The sequence below is a fragment of the Myotis brandtii genome, unplaced genomic scaffold, assembly GCF_000412655.1.
Source record: "Myotis brandtii unplaced genomic scaffold, ASM41265v1 scaffold138, whole genome shotgun sequence".
Taxonomy (NCBI): domain Eukaryota; kingdom Metazoa; phylum Chordata; class Mammalia; order Chiroptera; family Vespertilionidae; genus Myotis; species Myotis brandtii.
Window position 1 is genome coordinate 1,361,044 of NW_005354915.1, and position 19,111 is coordinate 1,380,154.

Below are 19,111 nucleotides of genomic sequence, written 5' to 3' on the forward strand. Positions count from 1 at the left end.
CCCCCTCTGCCCTGTGACTCTGGGGTCCCCCCTCTGCCCTGCTTGGCCAAGGGAAGGTCAGGAGGTGTGACTGGCAGGTAACAGGGAGGAGGAAGGAAAGCGGACGGGATCGGGGCAGCTTTCCCTGACGGCGGCATGAAGGGAACATGTCACCTTCCCCCTGTGCTGTCCATGGTGGTGGCCACCTGCCCGGGAGCCAGAGTCAGACACGTGGTTTATAGGGTCGGTGCATTCCTGTACCTGTGATGGGCTACAGGGAGCTGATGGAACTGGGGTTCACGGGGTTGTGTCCTGACCGCGGAGGGAGGCAGTGAGCTCCCCCGGGGCGGTGGCTCTATTGGAGGTGCTCGGAGAGGATCCTCCGCCTCCCGGTAAGAACAGTGCAATTACTCCTAAGAATTGAAAAATTGCTTCATTTGATCAAATATTTTGATTAGCGAAAGAATTAATTGTACTGTGTCTTCGTCTTATTTACAGTGAATTAATGAATGCTAAAAATAACAACAGCAACAACACCGCCTGTCAAACCCAGACAGAGCATCAAAGTCCAGATGAAAAGGAAGCGGGAATCCCGTGGGGGAGGGGACGGCTAACGGACCTCGTCCGGGATGGAGACTGACCCCGCAGCCCCCGCCCCAGGGGGGTGATGGCTGCGTGGGCGGCAGGAGTCCAGCGCGGATGGTGTTTGCAGAGGCTGGAGCCCCCTGGGTTCCTGGCGGCATCAGCGCTGCCGGACCTTCCGTGCAAGGACTCTTCCCAGGCTGCGACGGCGAATTCCGCGACCCCCGAACTCCCTTCAAAAGGCGACAGTTAAGTCACCCTCAGGCCACCGGGTCCAGGCCCACTGAGCTCCAGGGCAGGCCCTAGACCCAGGGCCGGCGGCGTCCTGCCTGCTCCTCCTTCCCCAGGCGCCCGGCTGGGACATTGTGAGTCTCTCTCATCTTCCCGTCACCCTTCCAGGGGCCTGTGGTTCTCTGTTTTCTCAACAAAGTTTAAGTGGGTCTGGCTCTTTGAGGTCAGGCCTGGCCCCAGGTCCCCAAGCTACTCTCCTGGATGCTGATAACGGAGCTCAAGACAGTCTGACCTCAAGTCACGCCTTCCCTTCTATCCCGTTCCCGCCACCTACACGCCCAGAATGCCAGAGCCTCCCGGATAAGACCGCGGTAGCAGGAATGCTGACCCAGGGCCTGCTCTGCTGGCGCTGTCCAGGCCCGGGGGTGGGGTGCCCTGCCCTGGAGGAATGGACACATGGAGGCCCATCAGGCAGCGCGCGGGGGGGCGGGGGTGGGCACCCTCAGGGCTCTGCCCCTGCGCCTCCTCCCAGGCCCTTTCCCATCCGCCCCACTCACCCCGGCCTCCTCTCCCCCCAGCCCTGCTCCAGAGGGCGCCCAGTGTGCGCTTTCCCCACTGGGTGTCTGCATGCCCAGCTCCCGACGCCCCCCCCACCCCCACCACATCCAGACTCAGGGCAAACTCATCAGAAAGCCGGATGCGCCGTCTCTGCCAGGACCCTGCAGAGCGAGGCCCCTCCGCCTCCTCCTCTGGCTACGCGCTCACTCCCACCGCACGGCTCGGCTGGACATTCACAGGGATCCAGCTGGACCCTCTGCAGACACCCAACTCACAAGTCCTTCCGGCACAAAATGGCCATAAATGCAGGGAAGTGAGAGGGAACCAGTGAAGCGCCCCCTGGACCCTTTAATGACTCAGTAACCTCATGGCTGAAGCCATTTATGAAACTGCTCAAGTCTTCCACCAAGTCAACCCCGCACCACACATCACAGCACCGCTCAGCAGGGCGCCCTCCCTGAGTGGGACGGAGAAGCAGCAGCCACGGATGCCAGCGCCTGGTGGTTGCTGTTCGGTGCCACCCAAGCTCTTCCCACGGTCAGTCTGTCCAGTGCCAGTCCCCCGGGCTGAGGGCCGAGCCTGGGGCTGGAGGAATCTGACCTCCCAGAGCACATAGCCAGAGGAGGAGGCTGCAGCACTGCCTGTGGGGCCAGAACAGACGCTCGGCCTCGCTGGACTCCGGTTTCCTCATCCGCAGAATACGGGAAACGGCAGCACCCACGCCTCAGGCTGCTGGACGATCAGCTGAGTCATTTGTCCAAGCTCTCGGGGCGCGCCGGGCCCACAGCACGTGGGCCGAGCATGTCAGCCAGCGGATGCCGGTCTGACTGCGGGACGGGGCTGGCAGCACCTGGCCGGGCGCGTCACCAGGTGGGCCACGTGCTCCTTCCTCTTAATCGCTCAGCGTGACCCTTCAGATTCGGGCCTCGGGAGCACCGAGAGGTGGCACTTTCTCGTTTGTGCACCAGTGGTCACCGCCGTTCCTGTGGCCGCCGTTCCTGTGGCGCAGTCACCGCCACCAGGGGACCGTGGCTGCTGACCGGTCCTCTCCTGCCTGACCCCCGCTCTCCTGCAATTTGCTGAGAGTGAAGATTCTTCCAGGCAAATGGGGCAACTGCAGCCGAGCAGCACGGCTCGCCGCCCGGGTCACGCAGTGTGCGACCCTCCCGGGCTCCCCGGCTGCGTCTGGATTCTCTGTGCCCCATTTGGGACGACGGTCCTCGGGTGGACGCCTGGCCTCCCGATATGGTCTGACCTCACAGCTTCAAGGGAGCAGCTCATCTCTGGTGCTTCATTGATCCAAAAACTGCAACGAAGTGGGGCTGGAAGTTAGACCGTTGGCTCTGGAGGGACCGAATGAGGGGCCGCCTGGCCTGTGGGGCCACAGCCCCTGGAGGTAGGACATGGAGACAGCGTCCCTCAGGGAAGGACTCCAGAGGCCGCCAACCGGATGCTCAGGGAGGTCGCGGGCGGGCCGGAGGGCGAGGGTGCCTCGAAGCAGCTCCTGCGCCTGGCGAGCGCCTGCCGCACTGGGAACGGAGGACAGGACAGCCCCGCCCGGCCGGGCCCGTGACGTTTAGCTGTGAGACAACTCACTGACTCAGATGGTCTACGTATTCTCCTCCGCTGAGAGCAGTGTGGATGTGCTTTCTCCCGAACCTCCCTGGACCCTGGTCACCTCGTCCGCTGCCGGAGCAGCTGGTTGAAAGGGGGTCTCGGTGGAGAAGGGGGAGGGGACCGCCCTCAGCTGGGTCAGCGGCAGCCAGCCTGGGGGCCCCGGCACGTTTCTGCAGGAGGAGCGGAAAGCGGGCCAAGCTTCCGGTGGCTGATCCCGTGCTGCTCCTGGCAGAGTCCCGTCTGGCAGCTCAGAGCAGCAGGCGCCCGCCGCGAATGTCCACACCACGGAGCCTGGAGGGGGAACCCCCACTGTTCTCCAGAGGTGGCTCCAGGGCAGGTGGGCCCAGCGTGCAGGGGCGGAGGAGCTGGAACCGATCCAGATTTGCTTTCACATCCCGGTAAGTGGTAGTCAGGTGGCTTTAGCAGGTTGTGCCACCTCCTGCTCATTCTGTTGCTTTCTCACCAAGGGTAGCTTCAAGTTGACCGTCTGTATTAGTGCAAACATCAGGGTGGCGCTAGGACCCTCGTGGACGCCGATGCTGAGAGGACGCGGGCACCTGTCGGTGCCAAGGTCCCTGTGCTCTGCACCCGCAGGGCAGCAGCTCGTGAACTCAAAGGCCGGGAAGGAGAGTCCTGGGCGCGTCAGGTGGGCCTGGCCCTCGGGCTGCCACGGGACACAGAGAGGCCGTGGTCGACAGCCCATCGCCTTCGCTGACGCACAGCGGCCCGGCAGCCCCGCGCCCAGCCTGCATGGTCCTGCAACCTGTCCCCTCTCCAATGGTCTCCAGGATGACAGGCAGGACACGTGTCCTTGCAAGTGGAAAGCGGGTGGAATTCAGGGGAAACATTTGAAAATCCCCGGAAGTCTACGGGGGGGACTGCGCCATCAGGAGCAAGAGTAAGTAGCAGTGACGACACGGCTTGATCATCTTCCTGACTCTCCAGGAATCTCACGGCACTTCCTGAAGAGAACCCCTCATCCTTCAACACGTCCATGAAACATACACGGACAGCGTGACTTTCACACCAACAGGAAGGCAAATCGAGGGCACGCTGCTGGCGACTCCTCAGTGTGGTGCTCACAGAAGATCACAAACTCGTTGCTGTGCTTTGCAGCCTCCTCTTCAGCCGGAAACTACAACCTTAAATTCTCTCCTGGAAACACCACCTTCCAGGTATTTAACATCCGACAGGCGCTTCGAAGCGGCACGTGACACGCACAGTAGGAAGAGCCTCCTGGGCTCTCGGCGGCGGGGAGGCCACTGAGCAGCTGCTCGGTGCCGAACGAGGGGACGTTCTGTTAAACGGTTTCGTGTGGGTCTCCGCCATGCCGCTCACACGTCCTGTATCCGCTCTGAGCATCGCTGCTACCCTCGTGGGAGACACTGCGGTGGCACTTTAAGGCTTGAAAGGAATGCGAAGCGGGAAGGGCTGTCTAAAAACGAGGCGGCCCTCTGCACTTGCCCGCGGCCCCAGGACCCCGCTCGCCCGGGAGTGAGGAGAGGCCCTTGGGGACAGGCGCGGACACTGCACCGGGTGTGAGAATCGATGGCGGAGGGACGCCTGCGTCGTCCAGCACGTGGCCCTTTTTCTTCCTTTTTACTCATTAACCAGGTGGCCTTTCCGTTTGAATGCCGCGCCCCCTTCTTTTCTGAGGGGGCGTGATGGCTCCTGTGGCGGAGGCACAGTCCTCGCTCCACCTCTGTCTGCAGCTCGCAGCCTGTGGGCCGATGGCCTAGATTTCCAACCCGAGAGCGGCGCTGAGAAGGACGTGGCCCTGCAGACGGAGCCCGTGGAGCGGGTCCGCCCTGGGGGGGCCTGGGACCCCCGCTGTGAGAATGGCTGCTGGGCCTCGGTGGTGCCTCCCAAAGCGACGGAGCAGGAGGAGAAGCCACAGCAGAGCCACACGTCAGATACGCCGGGCACCCGGGGCGGACAATAGCGGGTGCCTATTCTGAAGGGAGCTCGGGCATCACGTGGCCGTCACGTGGGACAGGCCCACGCGGCATAAGAGCATCTGAAGCTGCTGAGCAGACCTCGCGGTGCCCAGGAGGAGGAGGGACCCTGTGCGGTGTCACATCCGCATCCGCACTTGGGGCCTTCTCCCCCCAGGCCTGGGAAGCTCGGCTCTGAGCTGCCCCCACTCGGCGCCTTCCGGAGAGGCACCCACCGCCTGACTCACGTCTGGGCAATCTCCTTTCAACAGCTGCCGCGCGCGCCCCCGGGGGAAGGAGCAGCATCACACTTGATGAGCTGGAGGGCGATGCGTCTGCGCTTCCTGTCCTTTGTGACTGTTTCCCTCTCTGAGGACAGCAGCCAGGACTGGACCTTAGAAGTCAGCACGATGACCCAGCATCCTTGCCCTCCGGCCACCCCAGGAGGCCAGCCCGGGGCCCTGCCCACGAGGCTCAGCCGTTCTGCTTTTGCTCAGAGAAAGGGACACGGACCGCAGTGGCCTGCCCCGCCCACCCCAGCCCAGCAGCAGGTGACAGACAACAGGACCCTCATATCTGACCTGCCGTGGCCGCCCACACCCAGGACTCACGCCGCACCTTCACGCCGTCTTCCAGCCCAGCCCCTCGCTCAGCTTGTCCCCCTGATAAATGCACGCTGGTTCTCCGCAAGCTCTCCCCACCCCAAGACCAAGTCCACTTCCGGGGCTGATCCCGACTGTGCACAGACCCGGAAGGCAGGCGGAGGCCGTGCCCGCCCCCACCCCACAGTGCCACCTGCCTCCCTGGTCCCAGCCCCATGCAGCCCACCGGCTCCACCTGCAGTGGCCCTGATGCCTCCGCCAGGAATGTGCAGTGAAGAGCTCCCGGAGCAAGGAGAACAGCGAGAACCCACATCAGGGATGCAGGCTGGCAATATCTGAAGCTTTCAAAATGGTCCCGTCATTCCAGAGGCATCAGAAATGCTCCTGGGGACCCGAGGCCAGGGAGGCGCCGCACTGAGGCGGGAGCTCGGCCCCCAACCTCGGCACATGCTGCCCAAGAAGCCCGCGCTGCCCACAGAGCCCGTAAAGGCCTGGGCTCGCACCCACGGGTGCGCTGTCCCCACTGGAACAGAGCGGGGAGCCCACAGGCCAGGGACTGGGTCCTGCACCTTCCTCTCCTCTTGCCTCCCCCGATTCAAACCCCAAATGCCTGGGGCCTCTCCTGACTCTCTCTCTCTCTCTCCCTCCCCCCGCCCGCCCTCAGCACAGATGTGCCAGCAGCAAGGCCTGTCTGTCCACTTTGCAGATGTGTCTGGAATTAACCGCCAGCAGCTTCACCACAACTCTTCTCACGCCAGTCGGGCACCTCCTGCGCCAGCTCTGAGCCTCGAAACCACTGGGTCCCTCCCTCCCCTGGGTCTCGGCTTGTCTGGAATTAACCGCCAGCAGCTTCCCCACTGCAGGGGTGAGGCCGCCTCCTGCCGTGGCCTTGACCCACAGTCTCCTCTCCATCCACCTCCCACAGCGGCTTCCTAAAATGTAAGTCGGGTCACGCTGCTCCCCTCTGTGTGTGCCTCAGAGGCAAGGCCCGGGCAGTCTTTGCTGGGAACACAGTGACATGGCCGCCGGCCCCCTCCCTGACCGCACCTCCTGCCCGCGTCACCCGCTCTTGGCTGCCACACCACGACTCTTCTCACGCCAGTCGGGCACCTCCTGCGCCAGCTCTGAGCCTCGAAACCACTGGGTCCCTCCCTCCCCTGGGTCTCGGCTTCTGTTGCCTCTCACACGTCTTCCTCCTGCCCCGCTACATCTTCTCCGCGGCACACACTGGGATCTCATTGCTTCGCTTCCTTCCTTGGCGGGATACAAGCTCCCGGTGGGCAGGGGCGCGTCAGCGTGCTTCCTGCTGACCCAGCACGCGGCGCGAGCCTGGCACACAGTGGGCCCGCAGGAGCACCGGTGGATGGAAGAGTGAATCCACACAGTGGGAAGGTATACATCAAACAGATCCACATTGGAGGGAAAAACCAATGACACGGGAAATGTCAATGACATCAGGGTGAGTGACAGGCAGCTACAGAGGAGACCTCCCCAGGGAGCCCTGGAGGAGGGCCGGGAGCCGGGATAGGGAAGCCAGTCCTCTCTCATCTCAGTGAGCGGGGAGCAACGCCCAGAGCAATGCTTTCAGGCGCGGGAGGGAGGCAAATGCCCGGAGACAAGCAGGTTCACAGCTGGAGAAACACCACCAATTCCAGCGAGAGCTCTGGGAGCGGAGCTCCCAGCAGTGCTCACAGTGGCATCTGAAGGCACTGACAGGGCTGGCTGCTGTTATTACTATCATGAACCTCAAACCTTAAACACCTTCGCGCTATTTGCCCCGGGAAGCTCATTTTCAAGAATTTATCCTGACAAGTGAGCGAGGATTTATGAACTTAGGTGTCTGTGTATGAAGCGCACCGTTGGAAATGACCTGCTCACCCAGCTCCGGGGCAGTTGAGTGTAACCCTGGTTGAGCCTGTTGCATTATTTTTGGATGTTTCACGCGTGTCCAGGCTCACTGAGCACAGAATGGTGACTACAGAGATCTGTGCTGGTTAAAACTAGATTGGAATTCTTTCTAATGATGGCCCATTTATGTTTACAAATCAAGAAACCACCTAAAAATATACATTTTGTGCAGCCAAAGCAGCAGTCCTCAGGAAGAAATATGAGCCCCGTGGTCAGCCACCCCCCCTCCTCCATGAAGTCCTCCCTGACTTCCCTTGGGGCCCGCTGATCTACATCTGTTTACGCCTACTATCTCCACATTTCCCTCTGCCCCAGGATTGCCTGATACATGGCCTACGAGGGCCTGGCACATAGTGGGTCCTCAACAAATGCCTCCTGAGTGGGTCCCAGTTCCTTCACTGCCACTCGGGGCCTCACTTCTCTGGACATCAGATCATCTTCAGGGACCTAAGAATCCCGAGCACTCTAAACAACCAGACAAAAGCAAGCTCCCAGACGTCTCTGAAAATAAGATAGTAACTTTCCAATGAAGCAAAAGATACACATGTACCTTCTCCTATAGACTCTACACCAACGCTTCCTTCAGAACGAGCGAATCGCACGAGGTGCTTGCCGACTTACCGGACGCGCTTTTAATCGGTTACTCGTTCTGCAAAAGTGCATTCCAGCCCCTGGTCCAGGAGCCGCGGGCACTCACCTCTTCCAGGAAGCCGCCGAAGCTCTGCAGGAAGTACTTCCAGCCGATGCAGGGCGTCAGGTGAAGCCGCAGTTTCCTCAGGAAGTAATGGAACTGGTTATCTGTCAGCTTGTAACAGAAATCCTTCAGCACTTGTCCAAAGTCCGAAGCCTTCACGAACCCCGTGTCCTCTTTGTCCACGGCAGAAAACGCCTGCAAGAGAAAAAGACGGGCAGGTGCTACGTCCAGCGAATATTCCAGAGGTGTTTTCCTTAGTGCTGCTCCTGTGCAACGCGAAGGAAGCCAAGTGCATGCCCGTCTGAATGCTGCCTCACTCAGCAGGTGCTGGAGCCTGAGGGACAGACAGGCAGATGCGTGCGCCGTGCCAGCCTCGCTGGGGGGCGCGCCATCTTCACTCCATTCGGACACGAATTGGAAGAGGCGAAGAGAACCTGGCCCCCATAACTGGCCCAAGGTCTCTCCCTCATTCCCTCCGGCTGCTTGGAGAGTAAACCACCAGGAACAGGAGGCTCCGGGCAGCCCCACTGCGCCGGCGGGCAGGTCTCAGGAAGGAGTCTCATGTCACCAGCACCAGGAGGCGGGGTCCGTCACCCCCAGCCTGAGGCTGGTGCCAGAAGCTGCTGTCCTTTCCCCTCGGTCAGCCCAAGCCCGTGCCCTCATGTCCGGAAGGGCCCCACTGCCCGGGGCCCCCGCTGGGGGGGGGGGGGCGGCGGGAGACAGTGCCAGCCCAGCGGCCCAGCAGGCACCCTGGAAAAGTGCAAACATGTGCTATAAAAAGAAAGCACATTTTTTTTCCATCTGTCGAAACAAAATCATTCACTTCTCCTGCACTAGGAAGTCTGGATCAAGCGGTAGGTTAAGATCTTTTTTTTTTTGAAGTCAGACTTCAATGTGCGTGCAGACTCCAAACCAAATTCCTGCCCTGTTAATCCTCCCCCAGAGCCACCTAGGCAACCCCATCGCCCAGGGCTGTGCCGTGTGCGTGGTTAACCTCAGTGCTCCAGCTCCAGGTCTGCACCCGGCCTGAGGGAGGACGAGGCGCTGTGCGTGGGGGGAATCCCCTGGCCGCGGGCCAGGAAGCAGACTTTGAGCCTTCGCTCTGCTGCCCCCGAGGAGCCCTGAACCTCTCTGAGCTTAGCTGCTTCCATAGAAACAGAGGGGCTTCACACCTCATGCTCTTCTGAGTTGACCATGGCACCCGGACGTGCCCCTGTCCCGGGACGTGGTGGGCCTCGGCAGCTGTGGAGGGATGAGCCTCAGAGGACCTGAGGCGGCCTGGGGCCTGCACGTCCCTGGTCTGCGTGGTTCCCCTGTCGGCCCAGCTGCTCGACCACGGGATGCGGGGAAGAATCAGATGAGGAGAAGGGCTTGGGAATCCATAACGCTCGACACAGCTATAAGGGGTTGCTATGTCATTTCAGAAACAAGATGCAGCTGACACACGCCTGCAGTGATGTGAGGAAATGCGGGCACATGTCCGGTATGCAGACGGCTGTCCTTCGACGCCGTCATTCCTTCCTCTCCGGCTGCCCCTCTGCAGCCCACCTGCCACTCTCTAGGCCAGGGACTCCCACCCTCCAGCTTAAAACCTCATGGCCTGATGGCCTGAGGAGTGTTTCCCAAAGGTGACAGCCAGGGTTCCTCCCAAAGGTTCCATGGGCCTCGGTTTGAGAAACATCCTGGTTCCCGTGCACACGGGTGCAGACCCCGGGCAGGGCGGCCCTGGTGCGAGCTCTGGCGCTGAAAGGTTGCGGTGGGTTTTCTAGGTGGCCCGCGTCATGCTCCCACTGAGCTTCAGATAATCAGTAAAATAAAGGCCGAGTGTAAAATCCTCATAGAGAACTCCTCCATGCACAAATGCTGGCTGTCCAAGATCAAGGCCAAGGTGCGGGCATTCCAGACTGCTTGCAAGCTGGCTGGCGGCCCACCTCTGTCCCTCTCCCCACCCGCCGCAGGCTCGCTCTGCGGAGCTGGGCATGGAGCGGGCCGGCCTGGGTTCTGAGGGGGTCGGCGAGTCTGCACGTGAGACGTGGCCAGCATCACACGCAGCTTTGCACGCCCGGCTCAGACCGCAGCCTGCCCTCTGCAGCCAGCATTTTCTCTTTCTGCTGTTGCTGCTGCTGCAGGGGAGACTGTGGGCCAGTTCAGGGGACCGTGACCACCCCGGGAACATGGCCCAAGCCCTGCTTTCCGAGAACCCTGACCCAGTCCCCAGGTCTTGGCATGCTCTAGGTGCCACACAGATGCCAGCCTACAGTGTCAGGGCACTCGGTGGCCCTCCTAAACCCTCTCTGGCTCCTGGCAGTCTTCACTCTGAGTCTGAGCCACAGCCCCACCCTGGCCAACCTCTGCAAGCCGCCTGCGCCACCCCCTCCACAGGCCCAGTGCTGTGAGGATACGTTCATTGATTTTTGAGAGAGAGAGAGAGAGAGAGAGAGAGAGACTGAGAGACAGACAGAGAGAGAGAGAGAAACATCCATCAGTTGCCTCCCGTACGTGCCCTGACTGGGGATCAAACCTGCAACCTAGGTATGTGCCTGGACCAGGGATCGAACCTGTGACCTTTTGGTTACGGGACGATGCTCCAACCCACTGAGCCACCGGCCAGGGCATGGGAGCTCTGTATCGAGCAAGTATGGATAGACACCTGCTCACTGAGCAATATGATCTGAGCCACTCCTCGGAGGCCCGACACCCTGGGGGCGTGGAGAGGCGGGAGGGGTCCCGGAGGAGGGAAGGGCTCGCAGCCCTTTCTCATGATCAACAGGCGTCCCAGAGCGTCGGTTTCCACAGTGAGAGCTCTGTCTGCCGTACCGTGGCCAGAGCCGGACCGGAGGCGGCCACCACTTTCTGGACGTTCTTCAGAACCTCCTCCGGACTCAGTTTCGCAAAATTGACCGGCACGCCCGCCTCGCTCTCTTTCGGCTCAGCTCCGGATGGTTTGCCGTCCTCCACGGCCCTCAAGAAGTCAAGGTAATTGATGGAATTGTTTTGCCAGCTGATTCCCAAACTGGTCCCCAAGGAAGAAAAAAAAGAACGTATTAATTAAAAAACCCTATCACTTATTCATTCAACACACACTAGCTGAGCACGGAATGGGTGGAGAACAGGAAGGATGTTAAGGCGCCGTTCCCCGGCCTGTGGGTGCCTGCGCACCTGCATACCAATCAGCCAGGCGGCAGACGGGCACACACAGAGCCTGCAAGATCCGGGAGCAGGGTCAGGGTTGGGAGAGGCGAGCGTGTGGGCCACTGCCGGCTGGTGAGGCCACAGGGCGGCCTGGCCTGAGGCTCTGAGGCGTGAAGGCTGACAAAGGGCTCACAGTCTGGAGAGAAGCTGCAAGAGGCCCCACTAAGGAATCCGGTCCTGACCGGGGCAAACGGAGGTGCCTCGGCAGGGCTGGCGCTGGCAGAGCAGTGCTACTGGGTAGTCGGGCGGCAGGTCTGTGGAGTGGGGGCGGGGCCACATGGAGGGTGATGGAGGGTAGGGGTTGGTCCTGGAGATCTTAGCTGATGAGACCCCGCCCTGAGAAGCGGCTGGGGAATCTGAAGAGAAATGCAGCGAGGACAGCGAAAAGGAAGAGAGGGACTGAGTAAAATACCCGCTCACTCCTTTACAACAGCGGTTCTCCACCTTCCTAACGCCGCGACCCTGTAATACAGTCCTCATGTTGTGGTGACCCCCAATTTCATTGTGACAAATTGAACATGATTAAAGCATAGTGATTAACCACAAAAACAATATGTAATTATATATGTGTTTTCCGATGGTCTTAGGCGACCCACAGGTTGAGAACCGCTGCTTTACAAGAACGGCTGAAACGGAGCTGCCAAGCGGAAGGACAGTTCACAAAACCTATTCAGCTTAGTAGTTTCTCAAAGAACAATTCTGCCTGAGTAAGCGCGTCAGCAGGACATGCCCGTAGAAACAGGCCCCTCCTGCCTCTGCTCCAACACCCAAGCGCCTTTAAACCCTGAAAGAATACATGGGGGGCGGGGAGGGGGGGATCGAAGGTTCCATAAGAACATAACGCAAGTTTACTGAAGATGCAAATAAAGTTTAACTGCATTCAGAGCTCCCAGTTCTGTCACTTAAGTTCTCTGGGCATTCCTGGCACGTTAACACCTAAACTTTCTTTCAGCAGGAAGGAGTGTGTCAAAAAGGAGGAGCCCGGATTCCTGGCAAGCGGAGGGAGAAGCTCCCAGGGAGGGAGAAGCCCCCAGAGACTCGGAGACCTGCTCTGAGGAGCAGGAGCCAGAGCCGTGCCTCCGCCCCACAGCTGCAGAGCAGCCAGCCGGCCGGCCCACGGCACTGGCTCACGCTGGAGACACAGGGAGAGGGTAATCAGCTCTATTTCATCCGCAGGGTAAACTGCCAACTTGGTATTAAAATTTAGTAATAAAATCAAATGCATGTGCTAATCTTCTTGGTATTATTCAGAAAAATCTATTTTGGATCTAGAAAAGAATAATCTACATATAATTACAAATAACGGAGCTGTGTCTCATCAGAGGTCTTTGAGAAGAAACAAGCAGTCGAGCGATGGGCCCTCATTAAGGTTTCAATCCCTAAGGAAGGGATCACCCCCCTGAAAGGTGGACCGCAAAAATCCCACGGTCCTTTTGTTGTCGTTTATAAATGCACCAAGACTCACCATGCTTTAGAAGACTCTCTCACTCATTTAGTTAATTATTTATCGCGTGCTGTTTTTCCATGATTTATTCATTGAATGCATATGAATTCTTGTTCAGCTGGAAACAGATTTAGTGAGAGGAGACCCTATCTCAGGAAGAAGAGAGCACACAGGCATTTGAGGATGAATCGGTTTTCTCTCTCTCTCTCTCTCTCTCTCTCTCTCTCTCTCTCTCTTTCTCTCTCTTTACATACACACACACACACACACACACACACACACACACACACACGCATGGGACTCCTCACAGCTTGAACACAATGGAGCAATGTCTTCAAAATTTTAAGGGAAAAGAATTTTCTCCCTAGGATTTTATGCTCAAGTTATCAATCTGTGTGAAAAAGAATTTAAAGTTTTTCAGATAAACAAGAACTCAGAGCATTTACTTCCTGTCCACCCTTTCTTAGGAAATTACGTCAGGAAGTACTCCAGCAAAATAAGGATGTAATTAAGAAAAGAGAGGTGAAAAGCTGGGAATGGGGGTCCCACCCAGGAGCATGGTGGGGGCAGACAGGGAGGCTCTTGGGCAGCAGACCGAGGACCGGGGGCGGGGCCCGGCGCTGGGATGGAGCACCAGGGAAGAGCCGGGGACAGGAAGTGGGGCAGGTGCTGGGGAGCTGGAGCTGGACAACATGGAGCTTGGCTGAGCCTGTGCTCCTGGAAACCAGGGACGGTTAGAGAAGTCACCCTCCCCCGACGTCCTTGGACATGGCTTACTCCCCATAACCACAGTCCCTCCTCCCTATTGCAATAGCCTTCCTTCCCCATAACCACAGTCCCTCCTCCCTATTGCAATAGCCTTCCTTCCCCATAACCACAGTCCCTCCTCCCTATTGCAATAGCCTTCCTTCCCCATAACCACAGTCCCTCCTCCCTATTGCAATAGCCTTCCTTCCCCATAACCACAGTCCCTCCTCCCTATTGCAATAGCCTTCCTTCCCCATAACCACAGTCCCTCCTCCCTATTGCAATAGCCTTCCTTCCCCATAACCACAGTCCCTCCTCCCTATTGCAATAGCCTTCCTTCCCCATAACCACAGTCCCTCCTCCCTATTGCAATAGCCTTCCTTCCCCATAACCACAGTCCCTCCTCCCTATTGCAATAGCCTTCCTTCCCCATAACCACAGTCCCTCCTCCCTATTGCAATAGCCTTCCTTCCCCATAACCACAGTCCCTCCTCCCTATTGCAATAGCCTTCCTTCCCCATAACCACAGTCCCTCCTCCCTATTGCAATAGCCTTCCTTCCCCATAACCACAGTCCCTCCTCCCTATTGCAATAGCCTTCCTTCCCCATAACCACAGTCCCTCCTCCCTATTGCAATAGCCTTCCTTCCCCATAACCACAGTCCCTCCTCCCTATTGCAATAGCCTTCCTTCCCCATAACCACAGTCCCTCCTCCCTATTGCAATAGCCTTCCTTCCCCATAACCACAGTCCCTCCTCCCTATTGCAATAGCCTTCCTTCCCCATAACCACAGTCCCTCCTCCCTATTGCAATAGCCTTCCTTCCCCATAACCACAGTCCCTCCTCCCTATTGCAATAGCCTTCCTTCCCCATAACCACAGTCCTCCCTCCCTATTGCAATAGCCTTCCTTCCCCTATAACCACAGTCCTCCCTCCCTAGTGCAATAGCCTTCCTTCCCCATAACCAAAGTCCCCCCCTCCCTAGTGCAATAGGCTTCCTTCCCCATAACCACAGTCCTCCCTCCCTAGTGCAATAGTCTTTTCAAATAAAGTCTCTCTTTACTAAGTCGGCATTTGTCTATATTTGACAAGGTAACATAAAGGCAAATAATGCAAGAAAGACAAAAAGGAAATTAAAAACTTCAGGAAACAAACAACCTATCAATAAGATCAGAGTATAAACATGAAGCAAACTTAATAAGAGTGGGTTTCAATAGGAAGAACTACAAAACATAGACTCTATTTGAGGAGGAGTTCCTAGGGAAACCCCCAAAAACGTAAGGGACAAAAACAAGGATGCTGGAGGAAATGGACAGCTATAGCAACATTAAGCACAGCCCAATTCCTACCCGAATCAACATAAAACCTCACACTAAACGCATGAGAACCAGATTCAGACATGACACATATTTTGGAATTACCAGACAGGACACTTAAATTAACTATGATTAATATATAAAGGGCTCTAATGGAAAAGGCAGACAACACCCAAGAACAAATGCATAATGTGAGCAGAGAGGTGGAAACGCTAAGAAAGCATCAAAAGGAAATGTTGGAGCCCAGCTGGCGTAGCTCAGTGGTTGAGCATCAGTCTGTGAACCAGCAGGTCATGGGTTCAATTCCCAGTCAGGGCCCATGCCCGGGTTGTGGGCTCGCCCCCAGTGTGGGGTGGGCAGGAGGCAGCCGATCAATGATTCTCTCTCATCATTGATGTTTCTATTTCTCTCTCCCTCTCCCTTCCTCTCTGAAATCAATAAACATATATTTTTTAAAAAAGGAAATACTGGAAATAAAAAGCAGGGCAACAGAAATGAAGAATGCCTTTGATGGGCTCATCAGTCGATCGGACATGATTGAGGCTAAAAATCACTGAGCTTAACAGTATGTTAATAAAAACTTCCCAAATGGAAATTCGAAGGGAAAAACAAATTAAAATAAACAGAACAGAATATGAAACTGTGGGGCAATTTCAAAAGGTACAACATCCATATAATTAGAATACCAGGAGGAGAGAAAAAGAGAAAGGAGCAGAAAGAACAACTAAAGTAATGATGGCCAAGAATTTAAAAAAATTAATGACAGACACAAAGCACAGATCCAGAAAGTTCAGAGAGCACCAAGCAGGATAAATACCAAAAAATCAACACCTAGGCATGCCATGTTTAAACTGCAGAGAACTGCAGACAAAGAGAAAATCTTGAAAGAAGCCAAAGGGAGGGAAAACCTTACCTACAGAGGAACAAAAGTAAGAATTACATGGTACTTCTCATCAGAAATCATGCAAGAAAAGAGTGAACTGACAGAATTAAAGTGCTGAAAGAAAAAAACTAGCAACCTAGAATTCTATATCCAGTGGCATTATCCTCTAGAAATGAAGGAAAACGACAACTATCTCAGGCAAACAAAACCTCAGGACTGCCCTAGCTGGTTTGGCTCAGTGGATAGAGCCCCGGCCTGTGGACTGAAGGGTCCCAGGTTCGATTCTGGTCAAGGGCACATGCCTGGCTTGCAGGCTTGATCCCCAGAAAGGGGCATGCAGGAGGCAGCCAATCAATGATTCTCTCTCATCATCGATGTTTCTATCTCTCTCTCCCTCTCCCTTCCTCTCTGAAATCAATAAATATATTTAAAAAACAAACAAACAAACAAAAAAACCTCAGGACTCATCACCAGCTGCCCCGCCCTTCGAGAAATGCTAACGGAGATCCTTCGGAGAGAGGAACGTCATGTAAGTTAGAAACTCAGATCCCCATAGAGAAAGGAAGAGCACCAGGGAAGGAGTAAACGAAGGTAAAACAACGTCTCTTACTTTTCTCACTCTCAGTTGACCTGACAATGATTTTTCAAAGTAGTAACAATGCACTGGGGGTCACAGCTTGTGGACAGGCATGAAGGTGAAGGACAGCGGGGTCACGAGGGACAGGAGGAAGGATCTGGAAGTCTCCGTTATAAGGCACCTGCCCACCCATGAGCTGGCATCGTGTTAGCTGAAACTGGACTTAGGCTACTTGTTCGTGTATATTGCAAACTACAGAGCAACCACGAAAAGAAAGAGATTTCATAAGTGGGGTGAGTTAGGGGTTCAATTACTGATAATAACCACATGGAAACTAAAGAAACAGAAAAAATAAGATTAACTCCAGGAAAAACAAGATGCTCCATTAAAAAGGAAACGTGATCAGCTCGTCACAATAAACCCTGGATACTGGCCTCCCCCAAACCGAGAAGCAGCAGATGGGAAAAGTAACACTCGTGGAGACTTGTTTGCGTGTATTTCCATGGGGGTGGGGTGGAGGCTGTGGGAGAGGTGGCTGGTGGCAGGTGACGGGTGAAAAAGAGTTAAATCCGCATCTTCCTGCTGGGAAGTCAATAGACACAGCCTAACGGTACAAAGTCAAGAAGTAGCTGTACAACCCGTCACTCAGAAACGCGAAGTTAAGTACCAAGAGATGTCACTTAAGCGTTGGGAGCTGGCCCTGGGGAGGGACATGAGGACAGTGGCCCATAGAGCTACCTGGCGCCGGCCAAAGCGCAGGCAGAATGTGGGTAAGATAAAAACGAAGTTGAAACAGGGTGCGATGTGCTGAGACACATCAGGAAACGCTATGTATCTAAGCTGCTTTTCCTTTTTGCTTCGGGGTGACTCGAGCCCATTAGAATGCAGCCCGGCCAGAGGGAGATGTGGGGGTCATTTCCATGTCAAGAGTCTGCTTGGACAGAGGAGAAATGGTTTCTCGGAAAGGGCCAGCCAGTGAGAGCAAACCTGCCCAGGAGCGCGGCCAGCTCTGCCTCCTTCAGGGGACAGCCGCTGTCCCGCAGCGCCCTCTGCAGCTGGCACAGGGACACCGAGCCGCTGCTGCACGTGTCCAGCTTGGTCAGCGCCTTCCTGATGTCTTCACTGCGGTCCTTCAGCTTCTCCCTGAAAGAGAATGCAGGTCAGACACCCACAGGAAAGCCAGTCACCTCCTAAGGCAAGGGTTTCACCACCATCCTCGTGATGATCGGGTGATTCATTAAGGACTCACTCTGGCCCAGCCAGTTTGGCTCGGGACAGAGCGTCGGCCTGGGAAGGTTCGATTCCCAGTTGGGGAACATTGCGGGCTTGATCCTCAGTAGGGGGCGTGTAGGAGGCAGCCGATCAATGATTCTCTCTCATCATTGATGTTTCTATCTCTCTCTCCCTCCTTTTCTCTCTGAAATCAATAAAAATCTATTTAAAAAAAAAAAAGAACCGATTCTGAAGCTGTTTTGCAGCCTTGGTGCGACATTTACGTTGAGAGGTATTCTGCAAAAAATGTGTTAGTCTGCGTGCTTATCACATTACCATCACCAGCAAAACTGCATTAGAGGAATCCCAGTCTTGTCTTGTTACTAGATTAGGACTGTGAGAGTGGGGCCAAGAATGAAGAGTGGTTTTTATACAATGCGCTATTCCCCCTGAAGGCTCCCTGGGCACCTACTGCCAGAAACTGCTGTGGGCACCGGGATACATCCAGTGACTCCAAGTGGCCCCCACAAGTTACATCCCAGCGGGCAGGGCAGATGGTACAGAAGGCATCCGTGCCCGCCCTGCACAGGGGTTAGTGGGTCAGGAGAGAGCCGTGAGCAGGACTGGGAGTGGCCTCCGTGGGAGAGGGTGTGGGTAGGCGTCACTGGGAAGGTGGCCCAGGAGCAAGACTGAGCTGAAGGAGTTGGCGGGCAGCTACCTGGGCCCAGTAGTGCTGGGGGCCAGGGACAGCCAGTAGCAGCTGCCCTGGAGGGGCAGCAGGGAGGGGAGGGGCAGCAGGGAGGGGAGGGGCAGCAGGGAGGGGAGGGCCAGTCAGAGTCGGCAGAGGGAAGGCCCAGGGACCCTTGTTTTTAATCAGACACTTTGTTGTTAAGAAACTGCACCATCTGTGCACAGCAACTGGCAGGCCCGGGCCTCGCTGTGAGCCCCTCCCTCTTGTTCCTCCCAACAGCCCTGCGAGGGAGGGGTCCCGGTCACCCCACTGGACAGATGAGGATGAGACAGGGCCCTGGGGCGGCGGGCAAGCTCCCGCTAGAGCAGCGGTTCTCAACCTGTGGGTCGCGACGCCTTTGGCGGTCGAACGACCCTTTCACAGGGGTCGCCTAAGACCATCCAGCATATCAGATATTTATATTATGATTCATAACAGTAGCAACATGACAGTTATGAAGTAGCAACAAAAATAATGTTATGGTTGGGTCACCACATGAGGAACTGTATTTAAAGGGCCAGAAGGTTGAGAACCACTGCGCTAGAGGCTGGTTTTCCTGCAGAATGTGCTCAAGTTCTAAACGTGCTATGATTCTGCTTCTCAGGAAAGTTCTCTGACCAAAAAGAATGTACTGGACTAAGAGAGTGTGGGCAGGTAAGGATTGCACACCTCGGCCCCCAGGTCTCTCCCAAGCCCTTCCCGCCGCACTGAGCAGCGTGCTTGTCCACAGCATGAGGCCCAGAGCACAGAGCTCGCCGCACGGCCGCAGGGAAGCGTGTGAGCCACACTCGGGGCGACCGTTGCTGCTCTGGGTTCCCGTCCAGTTCCTGGTCTGGACAGTGACACGGAAGCCCGGGGGCCACTGTCATGGCCAGTGGGACGGCCATTGCGCCTCTCCCCCCCCA

General features: G+C 56.5%; 1 protein-coding gene across 1 annotated transcript in view; it reads right to left on the reverse strand.

Moving 5' to 3' along the window:
* The window catches only part of EFCAB6 (EF-hand calcium binding domain 6), a 169,581-nt gene that overhangs the window by 18,709 nt on the left and 131,761 nt on the right, over positions 1-19,111 (reverse strand). Inside the window, exons 25-27 of the mRNA XM_014535127.1 lie at positions 17,252-17,407; positions 10,923-11,118; positions 8,109-8,300 (exon numbers count right to left, since the gene is read on the reverse strand). Coding sequence (XP_014390613.1) covers positions 8,109-8,300; positions 10,923-11,118; positions 17,252-17,407 — 544 coding nt within the window. The remainder of the gene's footprint in view (positions 1-8,108; positions 8,301-10,922; positions 11,119-17,251; positions 17,408-19,111) is intronic.